This window comes from Cryptomeria japonica, chromosome 6 (assembly GCF_030272615.1).
Source record: "Cryptomeria japonica chromosome 6, Sugi_1.0, whole genome shotgun sequence".
In the NCBI taxonomy this organism is placed as follows: domain Eukaryota; kingdom Viridiplantae; phylum Streptophyta; class Pinopsida; order Cupressales; family Cupressaceae; genus Cryptomeria; species Cryptomeria japonica.
In genome coordinates, this window is record NC_081410.1 from 78,529,338 (window position 1) to 78,548,181 (window position 18,844).

An 18,844-nucleotide genomic window follows, 5' to 3' on the forward strand; every position below is an offset into this window, starting at 1 on the left:
ATTTTCAATTTGGTTAGCTATTAATTCTAGAATTGATTTATTCCATAAATGTTGAAGAAAAGGAAGTGTTACCTAGATTGGAACCTTGTTAGGCACATTCAGTTGCGGATAAAAGTGTGCAGTCTGGTGGCAAAAAAATAGAGGGCTTGGTCCTTGAAACAATGACCCTTGTTGAAAAATGATGATCAAATATCCTCTCCCACATAATTGGAGTTCAAAGGAACGAATTTTAAATGCAAAGGACCACAAGTATTTGAGATCAACTTTTCCAGCATGATTATGATTTGTTATCAAAATAAGCAGAAAGTTTTACTTTAACTTACTTGATTTTAATCCTTGCTTTGCTAAAAACTCTCCAAGAAGTGAAAACTCTTATTTCACAATAACTCCAAAAGTGCTTTTATTCACCTCCATTTTGGACTATATCTGCTTCAATGTGTCTTTGAGCAGCCCTCTAGATTTCAAGAAAAAAATTGCAAAATTGAAAAAAATTGCTTTGTTCTTGCCTTTTTGATGCTAAGGTCAGGCTCTAATATCACTTATAACAAAATTACCTTAGAAGAGAAGAATATAATAGGAAATAAGACGTCAATACTTGATAATAATAAGCCACTTGAAGGTGTAACCTCCAAATATATTCAATAAGAACAATATTTGCAATATGATGGTTAACTACTACTTACTACCTCTTATATAAAGTCACCATCAGGTAATATTAGTATCCTAATCCAAACAAGTCCAAGATCGCACACAATAATTATCCTTAGAGATTAATAAATGATTCAATTGAGGATTATGCTATCGACAAGTTGGATCCTCATACGATCAATGGGTTAATAGCATAGCAAAGCCCAATGAAATGTCCAATCAATGCATTTGAGGAGAAATTGATAGGAGCTCTCTTTAAGAAGAACAAACGTTTGAGAGAAGGCTGAGGCTCCTGTGGCAGCAGGCTTTGGAGAGAGCTTAGATTTGAGAAGCTTAATAGAAGCAAGATCTAAGGGAGGAGGAGATCAGAAGATAACCAAAACTCCTAGCATCAAGACTATGCCACTCCATTTTTTTATAACTTTCCCTTCGCTTAGAGATTGATACCAATGCTTTCGTGAAATACAATAAATTAATTAATTTTAGTGAAGCATTTTCCCACTTTTTAAAATGGTTTGGGTTAGGGTTGACCTGTTAGCCATAGTTGCCATTGATGTCAAAAGAAGGTGCCGAAGTCATTGATATCAAAAGAAGTTGCATAAGTCATTGATGTTAAAAGAAGTTGCATAAGTGTTGTGTAACCAGACTCATTATATGACTTAATGACAGATTTTGTCGCTTAAGTTTCTGAAGCACACAAGTACCCAATAATTGAGTTTGATGTTTCTTCAAATACACATAAATGTAATATTTTGGGTTAATAATAAGTTTTGATATACATAGTGTACAGTGTTAATGTTGAACTAAGACACGGTATCAAAGATTCGTTGTTTGAATGCTTCAGTTATATTGAAGAAAATGAGATTGTAAATGATTGTATATTGTGGAGAATAAGGTTTGAACTAAAATATCTACCATTTTTGTGATTGGAAGAATGTTGTTGCGTTTTGGGAAGTATCGTCTGAGCACGGGAGTTAGACTTGGAATTTTTAATTGTGCACCAATGTGTGAAACGGAGTAGACATCCCGATAGTGATCAACAACAAAGTTTAGAAACGGAATCCAGAAATGAAGCTGTGCCATGGAGATATACATCTATCAAAGAGTTTTGTGCATTTCATGGGAGGCAGCCAGAGTAAGAATGTTGCTTGGAAATGACAGAAATTATAGTGCATAAGTATCGGTTCAGAAATGCTTAAGTACATGTTGGGGGAATTGTTGATGTGCTCGTGTTTTTTTGAAGATTAGTTTCAGTTATGTGATTGCCATATGTCATGTAATACAAAGAATAGAATACATGTGGTGCATATGTTTCCTTATAACATATTCAAACTCTTGAATCGTTGCCACCTGTAGAAACTGGTTGATCTCAGTTATATTGCTATCGGTTGTTTATGATAATCATTCTTTTAAGTGATCGGTGATCAGAGCGGTTGAAAGAAGTTATTTGAACTTCCTATTACCTATCGAACATTATATATTTTGTTTTATGTGCAACATCTGTATGTTGTTGATATGTTATCGCTGAGAAGAGAAATATAGAGATATCATATAAGCCTGGTGTAAATGCACATTTTTGACAAGGATTAATATGAATGTGAATTGTCATGGGGATTACTGCTGTAAAGTGCAATAAGGATATATCAGGGTTGAGGTATACAGTGTTTGTTCATTTTATTTGTTCAAGATAAACCTTGTGCTGTGAGTATATAGTTGATGCAGATGATAGACAAAGTCTAACAATGCAGATATACCTATATATATGTATATGACATTTTTGTTGAAGTTGTGTATGAAGTGGGTGTGAACAGGGCCTTTCAAGAAGACTGTAGACAGAATATTCATATTTACTTTCAGATTGAATATAGAATTTCTTCATAAGTAAGAAGTCTAATGTTGCTCACTTTGTAATAATTTAATTGTATGCTTTCAGCATTGTATCTGAAGTCTGAAACTCATTTGTCTGAAACATTCTTAAGACTGGTGACTTATAGTTGCTGAGTTGGTGCTCAGGTTGTTGACTTAGAAGAGTTGGTGCTCTGATAAGGAATTTGGTGCTGAGTTGTTGCTCGGGTTGTTGATTTAGAAGAGTTAGTGCGCTGATAAGGAATTTGGTGCTGAGTTGGTGCTCAGGTTGTTGATTTAGAAAAGTTGGTGCTCTGATAAGGAATTTGGTGATTCCTTGGGGTTGGTGCCCTAAAATTTTGTAATCATCTTAACTGTGAGGCTGGATCAGGACAGTGGATCCTAGCAGCATTCTCACCTTGGTTTTCCCATCCTGGGTTTCCACGTAATACAAATATTTTTAAGATTATTATAAATAGTAAATACTATAAATTTGACATTGGTTAAATGTACATGTAAGAAACTTAACCATAATTTTTGTAATCCAACCCTTATTATAGGAATGGAAATATCAATCTTTTGTATTGTTGGGCCTCAGCTGTTTAAAGGCCTTTGTCATCCTTGCTCAGTTCAAATGTTTAATGTTTTTGTTGCCTTCCTATTTTCTTGCTCCAGTGTTTGCCTTTTCTTGTCGTCCTGTTCACAAGTCCTATTAATTGATGCTGTCCTGTTATTAATTCCTGTTACACACTCGTTACAAAATTATATATTTTTTCTTTTGTTTTCCTACCTACATGCTACATATCAATGCAGGGTTCTCCAGATCTGAAGGCTGCACGGGAGGTGGCAGATTTCCTAGGTACTCTTCATCATGAATTTCACTTCACCGTGCAGGTAAACCTTTTTGCCAATGGCCATCTCTTTATACTGATAGTGTAAAGATATGCTTTAAGTTTAAGCAACCAAGTTTTATGCTCATAAATTAACATTGCTTCTGACTATATGAATTTGATAACAGGAGGGCATAGATGCAATTGAGGAGGTCATCTATCATGTTGAAACATATGATGTGACCACAATTAGAGCTAGCACACCTATGTTCTTGATGTCTCGTAAGATTAAGTCTCTGGGAGTTAAGATGGTTCTTTCTGGCGAGGGCTCAGATGAGATATTTGGTGGTTATTTGTATTTTCATAAGGCTCCAAACAAGGAGGAGCTTCATCATGAAACATGTCGCAAGGTATAAAATGGTTATGTGCTTTTGTATTCAGATTAAGCTGGTAGAAAATTAGATGAAATACTTTTACAATGTAATCAATGTTGGAAAAGAACCTTTAGGTTACATGATCTTTAAGGCTGATGCATTTGTGTGCATGTATTCTCTCCTGGGTATGTTGACATCAAGCACACATGTCAAGCATGTTACTTTAATTCAGTGTTTGGTCTTTGGCAGGCACTATTATTCTTTTACCATTGCTTCAACTTGAAGTTTTTCTTTTCTTTTTGTGTTTGGTTGCTTCACTTTTATCTGTAGTTACCTGGAGAGTCATGCCCTGATTCTCAGTATTTTTTTCCAGTCTTGGAAACACATCCTCATCCTAGAGATGCATGTGGGGACATCCCTAGACAGTAGAAGACTTAAGATGACATATTTATACACATTCTAAAACTTTTCTTGCTTGAAAATGTACATATGTTTTGCAGCTAAGAATCTCATAATCCATACCCAGAGTGGTAGTAGTAGGGGGAGAAAATGCTCAGTAAAAAGGGTTAAGATATTTATATTGAAGTATTATCAATTGATGGAATTTTGAAAGATTAAGTTTTGCCACTTACAATTGGGTGCCTTATTTGCATTTGCAATTTAAAAATATAAATAAATAGACGATAAAAGAATTGCTTATAGTTATTAGCTAGAAAAAGTTGTTCAAAATTATCTCTGTGTTGTCAAGACATGCAAAATCATCCATTCATTTTTGACAATATATGTTAAGTAGGACTATCCCATGCAACAAAGAATAGGAGCGATAATTAAATAATTATTTTGAGCAATCTTACACATATCACATCTAAGACTATGAATTTCATTTATGTCTTTGGAAACCCTTTTTTATTTGATCTTGTTCTAGTGTTGTTGAAGGAACCAGGCTTTTGTTGTTATATGCACTTATACTCCTTTCTCATTTTAAGTTTCAGTTAGGTTAGCATATAGGCCCAAGTTCTCTATCATTCATCATTGCAAACACTTATGGACACATACCCTAAATTATCGTAGTCATCTAGTTAGATGTAGTTGTCTAAGGCTTGAGTGAATTGTTGTTACATCTGAATCTCACCCAGATTGAGTGGCAATTCCTAGTTGGTTTGATACATTGTAACTATTAATTTGTTAGTAGAACTTGCTTCAATATTCTTGGCAATGTTATGTGTTCAGTTTATCAGTTGATTCCAGGAAATTATATCCTGTGTGTTGCTTAAAAAGTTGTTAAACGATTTTGTTGTCCCTTTACAATTCATAACTTTGGGGCCTTTCAGATTTTATGAATTATTTCAAAAAATTTAATATTCATTTATAAGTCATTTTTGTTGTCCCTTGACATTTCATAAATTTGGGGCTTTTCAGATTTTATGAATTGTTTCAAAAATTTGAATTTTCATTTATAAATATTTTAATATCATTCTTTTATCAAGTCTAAAACTTTAGAAAATCTGTATCTTGGTGCTTTCTTGTACCTTTGTATCCTGTTTATTTAAAATACTGTTTATATGCTTTTTGGATTTTCTCTTCTAGAGTGTAATTGTTTTCCATTCATATGTTGACCACTGTTTGGGCAGCTCCAAATTGCGCAAACTAACTTCCAGCAGTTCAAACTTTATTTACTTAGTATTTAAGGTATTTCATATTTGTAAGACATGGTTATGAGAAGTTTCTTTGGAGTTCTGAATTTCAAAGGTAGAATTTAAGGTTTCATTTATTTCATTCAATTCAAGTTGTATCAAGGCATGCAATTGAAGTTTGAAGTGGATACACATTGTAGTCAGTCCCATTTTAATGCTGCACAGGTATATGCCCTTTGCCCAATGGGGCTATTTTGGACATCCTAGATATTTTGAGGACGTGGGGATGCAAAGGGACATATTTACTACAGTTTTTGCTCACATCATCGAAATGTTTTAAATTTTTTTGTCATCTAGGAAGGGTTGCCAAATAATTTTCCTACCTGTTGATGTGTATTCTATCCTCTCTTGAACAAGGAAACGCTATATGCAAAATAATGTGATTAAGCAAGGCTACCCCAAGGTTTCTTTAATGTCAGGTCTTGACTTGCAAATGGATAGACTCAGTGAATGATGCGATTTGTTGATATCACAAAGGGACTTACGCTTATGCAAAGCAGCTGGAATTTGGAAACTAACTTAACTAGCTTGGAGAGTAAAAAGACAAAAGGATGAAAGGTTAAGGAAATCTAAGCTAAATCTAAGGACAATGATGATAATAGATGATGCTTAGATAGATGGATTCCATAATCAAGCCTTGCTTTGCCATGGGGAAACAACCACATAAAATTGATGCAATCTCCAAAGGTAACGAAGGAGTTTCATATTGTAAACACTCATCAAATACCCAAGACTGGTGCAATCCAAATGGACATCCACAATCGAACTAGTGCTGAATCAGGTTCAGACTAACTATACACTGCAATTTCCAATCAGCAAATATCAAATGGTATGAACCAGAATTCCATCAAATATCATCACATTTATCTATTACAATCAATGAACTTCAACAAAATTTGAGAAGTAACAAGAAACCATGCAAAATGTAGAAACAACACATAAAGATCTACCATATCTTCAATGAAAATTATATTTTTATTCCAGCATAGTCTTGGCAACAATCTCTAGCTTCCTCCTCCTACTCTATTGCTAACTGCTAACAATCAATTAGTTTGGATTCTCTATCCATTTACTATTAATCTCTTACAAATGAGAAGGCCAGGCCTTTTATAGACATCCCCATTAAAAATGAAGGGATAGGATTGATTTGAAATCAACGTCCAAGATACAACTTGTTGATGTGTTTTTTATGACCGCGTCTAACACAAAATAAAGTCACCAACGGTCACCTTATCTTCTCTTGATCAATATTAGTCCGTATGCTAGGATTGCTTAAAGTTCAAACGGCTAATCCCAAGGTTCCTTCAGTGCGTGGACGTGACTCAGATGTTTGATGGGTTTGCTGATAACTCAAGGGGCCTTATGTGTGTTCAATTGGAGAAGACTCTTGCAAGCTCAAAGATTTCTGCACAAATTATTTGCAATGAAAGCTCTAATTTGGGATCTTTTGGATTTTTTCGAATTATGCAGAAAGTAAATAAGAGTAGGGTAGAGAAGACTATGCTAAAGCTAATCCAATCCTAAGAACAGGGGACGGGATCACTCATGCAAAATCAAACCACGCTTTGTTTCGCCAGCAGAGCACAACTACACGAAGGTGGTGCAATCTTCAAAGGGTGCTTAAAGGTGTTTCAGATCATCAATATGGACCATCGGATTGAACAATCTCTACTGATGATCAAAGTTAAGCATATACACATCAAAAGGGCTCAGGCTAACTTTGCATGGTGTACAACAATCAGTTGCACACCAAAAGTATGAGCTTAGATTCTGCAACAAGCACTCTTATCAAATTCAGTTCTTCTAACAACATATAAGCAAATCTAATTTAATTGAAGAGAGCAAGACCATGCAGATTGCCAAAGTACAACAAGAATACACCATCAAAATTGAACAATGCATTAAGTTGGTTACTTCACAATCTTGATGCAACAATCTTAGACAATAATCTCTCCGCCTTTACAAATGAGGGGGGTCACCCCTTTATATAGGCCTCAGGCCATGCAAACCCTAATTAGGGTTTCACCCCAGAAGATTCTCCACTCAAGGTGGGAATTGGTAATTAATAACCCATTATGCCCATATACAATTAATTCAAAGCCCAAAAGAGCGCCCACTAGCACAATAAATGCGCCCCTGTGATGTTGATTATGCCCAGAATATTGCAAACACCCATGCAAGGAATAAATGTCCATCATTCTCCATATGATGACGACATGCACGGAGAATAAAACAATAAATGAGGAGGCTGCATGCAAGAAGATTCCTCATTCGACGATGACATGCATTGATCGGACCCACACCTAGTCAAAATACCTCCAACAGTAAATACGACACCACTATTCAACCAAAAGACTCTCGTCCAAAAATGGACGACCATTATCCCGCTCATTTATTGGCATATGCAATGAATCTATTGACGACGGCTTCCAGCTCTCCGATGGAGACACTTGGCACATTTTCAATGTCAAATTCCATGAAGGCAATTTCTTCCTCGCTCTTGGAAAAGAAGCTCTCCCACTCCGTCGTGACTTCCTATGTCTTCTTCATTATACCGGAGAATGAAGAAACATTTGCAAAATGTTCCTTAGGGAATGAACCTACGAAGAAGAAATCGTGCAACTAGGATTTCAGGGAGTTCACCGTTAGTCCACCGTCACTGAGTTTCCTGACAAACAATGCTTCAATTGCACTGATGATTTCCTCCTGCACCCCTCTGATGGACTCTTTCAAAGTAAAGGAGTCTACACTGAATTTATCGAAGGTGTTATTACTTGAGTAGATGGCGTAGAACCATCGGGGAAAGTCATAAGCTTCATTTTCCTGAATCACTTTCCCGTCAACCAGAATTTGCCTTGGAACCTTCGTCAGAGTCCTGAGTCGTGGAATGGTTAGGTCCTGGTAAATGTGCACATCCTCCCATAATCCTTCTGCTGTCTCTCGTCCGTTCAGGAGGGTTACGAACTTTGAATGAAGCAGAGCTAGGTCTTCAATGAATTTTTCTGCTTCGGTATAAACATCTTCTATCCATTCCTTGGAATTTTGTGCCATCGCTCTAATAACCTCTGCATCATCAACCACTTCCTTAGAAAGGGAGGAAGGAGGAGTGAATGAAGGACCTGCTTCCTTGAGGGGTCTTTTGAAACTCCTGACGTACTCGCATAGGACTCTATTTTCTTCCCTCAACCGCTTACATTTTGCCTTTGATTTCAGCAGTTTCTCCTTCATGGCCAAGGAAGATTCTTCAAAGTCTCCCATTACTTGACCTGTGGAAGCATGGCCAAGATCAATTTGTCTGATAACATAATTCTTGCCTGATCTCAGTTCTGTCTTTATCCACTGCAGGTTCAACAATGTGCAAGGTCCGGGATTCAGATTCTCCCCTAACAACCTTGGAAAGTTTTCGGGGAGCCTTCTTTTCTGCTGGCTGATCCATCCTTTTCAATAATTCTTCTAACTCCTGAGCAAGATCAGTTTCCCTTTCTGATTCCCTTGTTAGCCTTCCCACTAGCCAATCCGGAGTAGGGATGGAGTGACTATGATCCTCTATGTGCTCCTGCTCTTGCGACTCCTCCTCCATTTCACCAAGGATAGCTTCCACGAAGCTATCTTGGCGAGTCTCTTCCTGGTGAGGGGAACTTTCTTGCCTTTGACTTCTTGGTCGATGGTGTCCCTGTGAAGCGTTGATGCTGAGTATATCTGGTGCCAGAATGCTCTCTGGAAGTGGACCTGTGGTATTCAGAAACATCTCTACCTCCTGCACACTTGAGGAACTTGGTGGTGAGTGATCTCTTTCCGTCCTTGATTTCTTTTGCAGAGGTTCTTCCTACTGGACTTCCTGTTGAACCTCCTGTGGGATTTCCTGCTAGATATCCTTATTCTTTGCTGACCTTGGTCTCTTTTGGGCATTTTTTCCTTTATCCATCCGAACTTCCCTTCCTGCCTGAACCTGCGAAGAGCCTTCGGTTGCCTCATTGTGGGAATCTAGACTTCCCATTAGCTGATATGTTAGATGAACATTCCCTTCCGCCAACTTCCTTACCTGCCTGTCAATCCAGTGCTTGGTGAATTTCCGCACCGGTCTAGCTAAGATACTCAAATCATCCATCTCGGGCTTTGACCAATCTGGCAACTGAATAGGCTGATCTTCTACTTTCTCGAATTCAAGTTGTATCAAATTTTCATCTTCCTTCACTTAATCTGGCACTTGATAAATTTCACTTATCCTGATGGTGTCAAGGGGCAATCTGGAATGCATTCTCTTCCGAACCTCAAGGTCGTCCTCGACACCTGCCCAATAATCTTCTAAGTGAAACTTGTGTATGAATTTGACGCCAACGACCTTTCTGATTTGGTAGTAAGGATCATATTGGGCCCTGGATGTATAAAATGGCAGACGATAGAATACCAATTCCCCTGTTGCACTTTCAGCGGCTTCCAAGCCTGGGCATATTTCCATGAAGTCACCCAAGACAACTGGAAATTCAATTGATTGCTTTTTCTTCTTCTTCTGCAACTGATCATAGGCGGTTAACTGTCTCATGAGCTCTAGCAATACAAGCTTGTAAGATGGATATCTTGGCAACTTGTATGACTGGAACGAGAATCCTTGCATCCTGATGTAGGTGAATTTAGGAAATTGCAAGAACGCAACTCCATACTTCTGGACCAAGGCATTTGCTTGCGGCGACACCCTAGCGTGCAACTTCTTTTGCATAAGCCGTGTCAAGTACATGGTGAAGGTGTCATTCGCCAATCTGTAAGAATTGACATTGTGAAGATGCAGCTGGGGATAACACTCATGTACTTTCAGCTGAACTGGTCCGCAACCCATGATTCCTCTTGCTGGCAGCCCTTCGAATCCTCCTCTTCGTGCAAGCATATAGAATAGGTAGGAGCTCATGAAAAAGGATTGGGACCTTTTTTCTTTTAAGTTTTTCAATTGCTCGTGCAAGTAGTGACTGATCAATCTGGCCTAGTCGATCATCGCATTTGAATTCATGATCTCGCCTATGTAGAAGAACATCCAGGCCTCAAAGTTCACAAAGTGTGGACACCCCATTACTTTGCTTAGCATTTTTATCAGGTCCACATACTCCTGCTTGAACTCGAAGATGGTGAGAGTTTTTGGCATCTTGGAGGCATGCACCTTAGGCTTCAGCAACCACTGCTTGTTAATCAAATCAGCACACCTGGTAGGACCTGCTTCATATACTGCCTGAGCTCCGCTACTGGTCCTGTATGTCATGGAATAGTGCGAAGGAATTCCAAAAGCCTCATCGATTGACTTCGGCATTGAGATTGTCTTTCGCTCCAAATTATATTGTGCTGCACATTCCTAGACCAAGTCCAGGCACTGAATAGCAGGAGGAAAACCAGTTGCCGCAACAATTCTGCTTTTGACAATTTTGATAGTTGTTGGTGATGGATTGTGCCCTGCTCTCCTGAACATTCTGATCTTGAAGGCAACCAAATTGATAGTGCCTAAATTAGTATCGCTGATCTCTTCCCATCTTGAATTCAGCCGGGAATGGGGAAGGAAACATTTCATTTCCGCCTTGATCAATGCCTGCCTTGAGAGAGTAGCTGGCTTGCTTGATTCCGCCATCCTAGAAGCACCTTGGAAATGATGAAAACAGAGACTAAGTATGACCACTCTTCACTTCTCCACTTCTCCTTTCCTGAATCTTGCACGTGAGAAATGAAATGCCTTTCCAAACTGTTGATGTGTCTTTTGTACACGACCAAACACAAAATAAAATACCTAAAGGTACCTTATCCTCTCTTGAACAAAGTTTCCCAACTGCTGAAGATGTCCCCGAAGGATCAGTCGGAGTAACTCGAAGGTTCTAATATGTAGGTTCTCTACGTGTGGATAAGCTCTTTGCGGTACAATGTGATTTTGCTGGAATCACAAGGGGACTTACTTTCGACGATCTGAACGTCTGATTTGCTTTGGATATTACTGGAATGTGGAATTTCATCGGCCCTTGATTTTGAAAAAAAGAAAAAAGGATAAGGGTTGGAATGGGATCTATTTCTAACACTAAGAACGTAAGAGCAATGAATGACCTTTGATGAAATTCTAACTAATTCTTGCTTTGACATCCTAGGATCATCTCCACAAGATTAGTGCGATCTTTTGAGGAAAGCTTCATGATGTTTAAATCACCGCTACAAGCATGGACACTGTTAGGTTGATGCATATCAATGAAGAAGTGATAATTGAAGTTAAGCTTAAGTTGAATGATTCCAGTTGACTACGCAAGGCAAGTCTGCAATCAACAAACCGCTAGTAGTATGGATATACGAATTTCACTGTTGATCATACAAATTTCTTCCATTCACCTAATAACATGAAATCAAATTTGAGTAGTATAGAGACCATGCAAATTGTTGAATCGACCCATAGAATTCACCATTTCTTCAATGAAGTTTACAAGTCTTTTGCAACAATATCTTGCCAACAATCTTTGCCTTCTCTTTCTACTCTACTCTAACTATTTCCTACTCTTTGACTATTCACTATTAGCTCACTATTAACTATTAACCTTTACAAATGAGGAGCCAAGGCTTTATATAGAGAACCCTTTACAAACAGACGACTCTGATTGTCTTAGAATCAATGGCTAGGATTACAAGATAGAAACCCTAATTAGGGTTTGTTACAACAAACTTCCTCTAGCCAATGAGAAAATTACATTCTTGGAGTGAGGACCAATAGGAAGCAGGGGTAGGTACACCGAAGTTTGTGTCGCCTCCGATAAATTAGGTACATTGAATCTAGTCATGTTGAGGTGGACCAATCCGATCGGAGGAATGATGACTGGGATGCCACCTTGTCTAACGCTTGTGACTTGGTTGATCTTCCTTCGTCCTTGATGTACTTTGATGAAAAGCGTACTCCCTTGACTCCCATATGCTTGATGAGGCCTCCTTACTGTCAAGTCTTCCTACTCCAGTAGCATATCTCGCCTTGAAGTGCTAGCAAAGCCTTTCTTTGTTATCTTGTGGTTCCTTAGTGTGGCGAAGTGAAGGTTTTGGAGACAGCTGGCAACTCTTTGAACACATGTAGTTTTCCAAGGCTTCAAAACACCTTGAGTCCTCCTCCATGCCTTTGAAGTGTCCTTGATAATGATGGATTGGAATAGGTCGTCCTTGCCCAGGCCTGATCTTCTTTTATCTACAAAATAAACCAAAGGATGATTAAGCACATATGACATATTCATTTCAACATAGCATTTTCCACCTTAAATCATTAATGAGAAGTCATCAAAATGGAATTTCACTCAATATCCTCTCCAGGGACAGGCCCTATTAGATCTTCGCTCTAGACCCTTTGGAAGGGTCAAGAGCGAATTTTGACAAAGTTGCTCAATCAGACCTCATTTTCAACATTACTTCACCAAGATCAAGTCATTCACCTCCAAAATTTCCCAGGACAAGGTTTTGCTCAAGGACCTAGGCAAAATACTAGACCACTTAGAAATTTCGCTCTGGACCCTGTGGAAGGGTCAGGAGCGAAATTTGCATTCTTGGCTCAAATTCTTCTCACTTTGTGACCATATTTGCTCATATACATGCCTAAGGATCCCTTTAATCTCAACCAATACCAAGTTTGAGGTAAAATTGGAGCAAGATGGAGTCGTTAAGGATTTTGCTCTGGACCCTTTGAAAGGGTTAGGAGCGAAATTCTTGTTTAGGCTCAAGTTCCATCACTTCTCCACTCCAAAATGTCTTCCAAGGCAAGCATACACTAGTCTTCTCTCCACCAAGGCCTGGGAATTCATACCTTGACCTTCATCATGGGCAAATTAGGTGATTTTGGGAATTTCGCTCTAGACCCTTTGGAAGGGTCAAGAGCGAAATTCAAGTTTTAGACTTGATCCTTCATTTTCTTCATTCCAATTCACCTTACAAGGCAAGAATACCTCACTCCACCTTCAACCATGCCATAGGAATCAAAGTTTTGGCTTCACACAAGGAGAAAATAGGTGGTTTGAAGAATTTCGCTCCGGACCCTTTGGAAGGGTCAGGAGCGAAATTCATTCCTTGCTTGTTTTCTCTTGCTTAGCTCCATTCTTCTCACTTTGTTCCCCCTTGACTCTCCCTTTGGATCCTTCTCTCATGCTTGCAACACTTTGTTTGACCTCAAAATGGCTAGAAAGGAGAACTTCGCTAAAAATCATGGCCAAGGACAGGACCTATCTAGGATTTCACTCTGGACCCTTTGGAAGGGTCAGGAGCGAAATTCTTGTCCTAGCCTAAAATCTTCATTTTGGGTGGCCAAAATCCATCCAAGGGCAATCCTAGGGGCATCTCCCAACTTCTCTCACCTTGGTCTAGGCTTGGCTTGGCACAAAATTTGGAAGATAGAATAGGTTTTAGGATTTTCGCTCTGGACCCTTTGGAAGGGTCAAGAGCGAAATCCTTGTCCTTGAGCTTATTCCTTCATTCTTCCATTTCAATTCACCTCAAAGTCCAAGAAAACGTTATTCCATTCCTCTCTAGGCCAAAAAAAACCAAAAGCTTGACTTGTTTTGAAGGGAAATAGGTGATCTTAGGAATTTCGCTCTGGACCCTTTGGAAGGGTCAGGAGCGAAATTCTAGTTTTTGTTCAATTCCTTCACATTTGTTGATTACTAGCAACTCAAAGTCATGCCTAAGGACATCTCCAATCCTAATTCACCTTGACCCACACTAGACTTGGCACAAAACTGAGAGAAAAGAGAGGTTTTGTGAAATTTCGCTCTGACCCTTTGGAAGGGTCAGGAGCGAAATTCTTCTTTTAGGTTGATTTCTACCACTTCATCGCCTCAACCTCCTTTCAAAGGCTAGAACACCTTAAGGTCACTCCAACCATGCCTTAGAAGTCCAAAACTTGGCCATAACAAGGAAGAAAATGAAGGTTATGTGAATTTCGCTCTGGACCCTTTGGAAGGGTCAGGAGCGAAATTCTTACTTGGGCTCATTTCTCACCTTTTTCCTCCCTTTCTTGGCTTGAATATAACTTCTTAGGCCTCCTCCTATCATCATCAAGTCAAATTGCTCTCAAAGTGGCATTTATTTCAAGGTCTTTGTGAGGAAATAAGGTCATTCAAGAATTTCGCTTTGGACCCTTTGGAAGGGTCAGGAGCGAAATTCATATTTAGGCTCAAATCGTGACTTCATTTTCATATTTCCTTATCCAAAGTAGTGCTTGGCTCTCAAAAATGCATGGGACAAGGGTTAGCTCATAGGTTTGGGCAAGGTAAAATGTCTTATGAAGGAATTCGCTCTGGACCCTTTGGAAGGGTCAGGAGCGAAATTCCTGATTCTAGGCTTGATTCACTTTGGAATTAACTTGACTTTGCCCTAGGCTCAACCCTTGGTGCATATCCTTCCATATCCTTGCCAATTCGCTCAACCACTCTTTGACTTAGGTGAAATCTTGGGTCCTTGGTGAAATTTCGCTCTCGACCCTTTGGAAGGGTCAGGAGCGAAATTCAAGTCTATCTTAGGCTTCTTGATCATTTCATCAAATCATCATGTCTAGATTTGTCCACGGCATCTCCAAAGGACAGATAGGTCAACTACTCATCAATCAACGCCCAAGACTTCATCACTTACCATTTTGACCTAACTCAGGCCTTCAAAAAATGATATTCACTTACCAAGCTTCATTGACCTCTTCAAAAACAAGAAACAATTAACAACCAGAGCAAAACTTCGCTCTAAGGAAGACTTTCAAAGATGACCCTAACCCTGAGCATCCACTGACTCACCCTAGCTAAAACAGAGCCTGCCATCCTAGTGATCCCTCAGACAACACTCAAAACGCAAAGGCTAATAGACAGGACCCTAAAAGACCTAGAAAACAAACCCAGGAAAGCAAAAAGTAGGGGTCCCCATTTGCAATGGGGCGATGTGTGAATACGTCACAACACAAACTTATATAGAATTCTTAAGAGGCATTATCCCCATTTGCAATGGGGCGATGTGTGAATATGTCACAACACAAACTTATATAGAATTCTTAAGAGGCATTACATTAGCAATTGCATTCATGACGTGTCATACTTTCCCCAATTACTACGCCATGCAGAAGCAACTTCCCATGCGAATGAGTTTGAATTTAGAAATTTCCTTAAATGCACCAAGTCATGCACCATACTTGGAAGATTCTCTTCGCCAACTCGTTGATTTTCACTCTTTCCAATTTTGGAGGGAATTTGAAGGATTCTCTCAGGATTGATTCCATTCTAACTGGCCGTCTCCTGCTTTTGAAGGAATTTCCATGTTTCTTTTCAACATCCCTATTTTTTAGGGATCCTCCTAAAATTTAGGAGCCAGGTCCATTGGATGGAGAATTCCACCACGATTCCGAATCTCTAAAACTTTCCCCATTCCGGCGAGATTCGGTGTCTAAAAATAGCAAATTCAAAAATTTGCCTGAGGGGAATTTTACTTTTTATTCCTCCTTGATCCCTTGGATTCCATGCCCTGGGCAAAATTTCAATTTTTTCAAACTTGAGCGTGGATTTTCGCTGGAGAGGGAATTCCATCAAATTTGTGAATCTTGCATGATTCTCCTTGACTTAGCTATTTTGGTGCTTTCCATCATTCCTAGGCGGCATTTCATTTGAGGGAAGGAAATCATCCTTTCTCTTCCTTCCGTCATACTTCCATCTTGGCGCCTTCCTTGAGTTCTAGGGGCAAATTTGACTAGAGGAAGGATTTCATCAAATTCTCCTTCCTTCCACCTCCATGTGAGTCTAGCACTTTCCATCATCCTTAGGCACAAATTTGACTGTGTCATGGAATTCATCCATCTGTTCCTTCTTCCATGACCCCCCAGTTTAGTGCCTACTATCCTCTCTTGGCGCAAATTTGGTTAAGGGAGGCATTCACTATCGTTTTTCATTCTTCCTTTACACCTCCATTTTAGCGCCTTCCTTGGTGAAAGGGCAAAATTTTGACTATGTGGAGGAATTCACAACTTTTTTGTGAATCCTTGAGACCACCTTTTTAGCGCCCAAGTCCACAATTGGGCGGAATTTCACCACTGTGGAGGATTCATAAATTTCTAAACATTTCTTGACCTGCCTCATCTAGCGCCCAATCATTTCCTTGGGCGGAATTCTCATTATGGCATGGATTTTTGGAACTCATCATTCAATCTTCCAGACTTAGAACATTTTGACCTCCTTGTGATTTTGAAATGTCTTCTTGAACTTTGGTGAATTTCTGAGCTTTCTATTTCAGGCATGGGCTTCCAACACTTAACCGATTTTTGGCTTTCTCTGTTTGATTTCTGACTTTCCGGAATTAGAAATATCTGCAAATGTCTGATCTTTGTCGCCTTGTCTGATTGACCCTGTCAGTACTAACTTTCCAAAAATAGAAACCTTTAAAGTGTCAGCATTAGACCCTAGACAAGGTGCAGGAATGACTTACTATATATAGAAACTTACTAAAAATAGTAAGTTTGATTTTTGGCAAAATGACGACATTCTAGGACTTAGAAAAAATCCCTAAAAAATAGGAACTTTCTAAAAATAGAAAGTTGCTCCATTTTGGCTCAAATTTTACTGGGAGGCTCCTTGAAGGGTCCTGATTCCATTCGTATGTTCAGTTTTTCCAAAACACTAATAGAAACTCCTAAAATCTAGGACATAAGGTAGAAACCCTAAAAATGGACAAAACGGGCCTTAGACTTCATAGAACTCGCTCAACAAAGAAGCAGATCAACTTCAAATGACCCCCGAACACCCGCAAAGCGGAGAGATTGACGAGATTGCCACCAAAACACACAAAAACCAAGACCAAACGACCGAAAGGGGCTAAAAGTTAAGGGGGTCCCTATCTGAGATGGGGTGATGTGTGATTAGGTCACAACACAACTATGAAACCCTAATTATGATTAGTTACAACTAACTCCTTCTTGACCAATGAGAAAATTACATTGCTTTGAATACATGACCTTCTAGGAAAAGGACCAATGAGAAAATTAGGATGTAGCATTGTATCTAGTGCCTTCCACTTGTGTACTTGTTGATGAATCAGGCTCGATGTACTTGGACATGTTGACTTGGAATTATCTAATTGGTTGATGATGAGTGAGTGCCACCTCAGCATGTACGTCTTGCAGACATTCTCTATCCTTCATCACAAAGAAGTTGTTGCATTTTGACTAATTGCGATGGTTCATATTCCCAAATTGCATCATCTTGCTATGCCCATTGGATAGGTTTCTAATAGTGAAGGTCATTATGGAATCCTTCTTTAACGCCTTCTTCAAATGTAAATCTTGTCTTGCATTGGTGAGTTCTTTCATCCTTGATCCTTAATCTCTCTCCCCACGTTGTTGTTGTTGTATCATTTACCATCATTCCATCATCTTTCCATGCATCATTCCTTGCATCAAACCTGAAAAGACAAAGAAAACACTTTGAATTATGATTATAAATTAAACCCTATGTTAGTGAAATGTGAGAAATTTTGATAAAATGGGAATTCAAGACCTTACACTTTTATTTATGTTGAAGAATTAAAAATTTTGATCATGAAAAATCAATCTTCAATCGTGAAATTGCAAAGCAGGTTCTTTCAAACCCTTGATGTTCACCCTTAATACATTCTGAAAATTTGTTGATGTTTAGGCCTGAAAATGTCTGATTCAGGAAAGTTGCTTGTATTTCTTTCAAATGGCTGTCGTCTTTGAATTTTTTATCACCAGCTCTTTCTTCCTTCATCAAACACCTACCCTTGTATGCGATTAATCTCTATTCATATGAAATGAAACTAAAAGTTTGATATTTTAAAAAGATGATGAACTGTTAATACAAAATGCCCACATGTTTAAATAGAACCCAAAAATTCTAACCAATAAAAATAATGGAACTGAAAAAGCTTATGCATATTTGTCATGTGTAAATGTCATCATGGAGACTGTTGCAACAATCTCAAACCTATTAATCCTACTTCTTTATTACTCCCTCACGTGCATGACGAATGGAGACACCTGGATTAATTCACTAACTCTGATACAACAACTTTAAGGATCATTTCCTCATTTCTCTCATTCCTTTATGTTGTTGTCCATCCATCACACGTGGCACACAGGTGGAGCTCTCCTTTACTGGAAATCTTTCCTTATTGTCTTGAAATCACTTTCTTCACTGCTGTAACTTGCACCTTCTTGTCTGCTCTGCCCATTAGATTTATTTGAATTGCATTTGATTGATTGAGAAAATGATGGTTTACATTTTCTTTTTATAGGTGCTTGACACCAAGTTTCAAGGAGGTCAGCCATCTAGCATGGATTTTATTTAAATTTTAAATTTCAATGTTTCCTTTACACGATTTGCTCACAGCCCCAGCCGACTTAGCCTCTCAATACACGTTTCATCTCATTCCTTTTATACTCCACACTTTTTGACAGCAATTCCCTTAGGTCGGCCTTATATTCCAT

General features: G+C 38.8%; 1 protein-coding gene across 3 annotated transcripts in view; it reads left to right on the plus strand.

Moving 5' to 3' along the window:
• The window catches only part of LOC131072872 (asparagine synthetase [glutamine-hydrolyzing] 3), a 76,019-nt gene that overhangs the window by 29,305 nt on the left and 27,870 nt on the right, over nt 1-18,844 (plus strand). For all 3 annotated transcript variants that reach the window (XM_058009164.1, XM_058009162.2, XM_058009163.2), the window contains exons 10-11: nt 3,307-3,387; nt 3,512-3,733. In XM_058009164.1, coding sequence (XP_057865147.1) covers nt 3,307-3,387; nt 3,512-3,733 — 303 coding nt within the window. The remainder of the gene's footprint in view (nt 1-3,306; nt 3,388-3,511; nt 3,734-18,844) is intronic.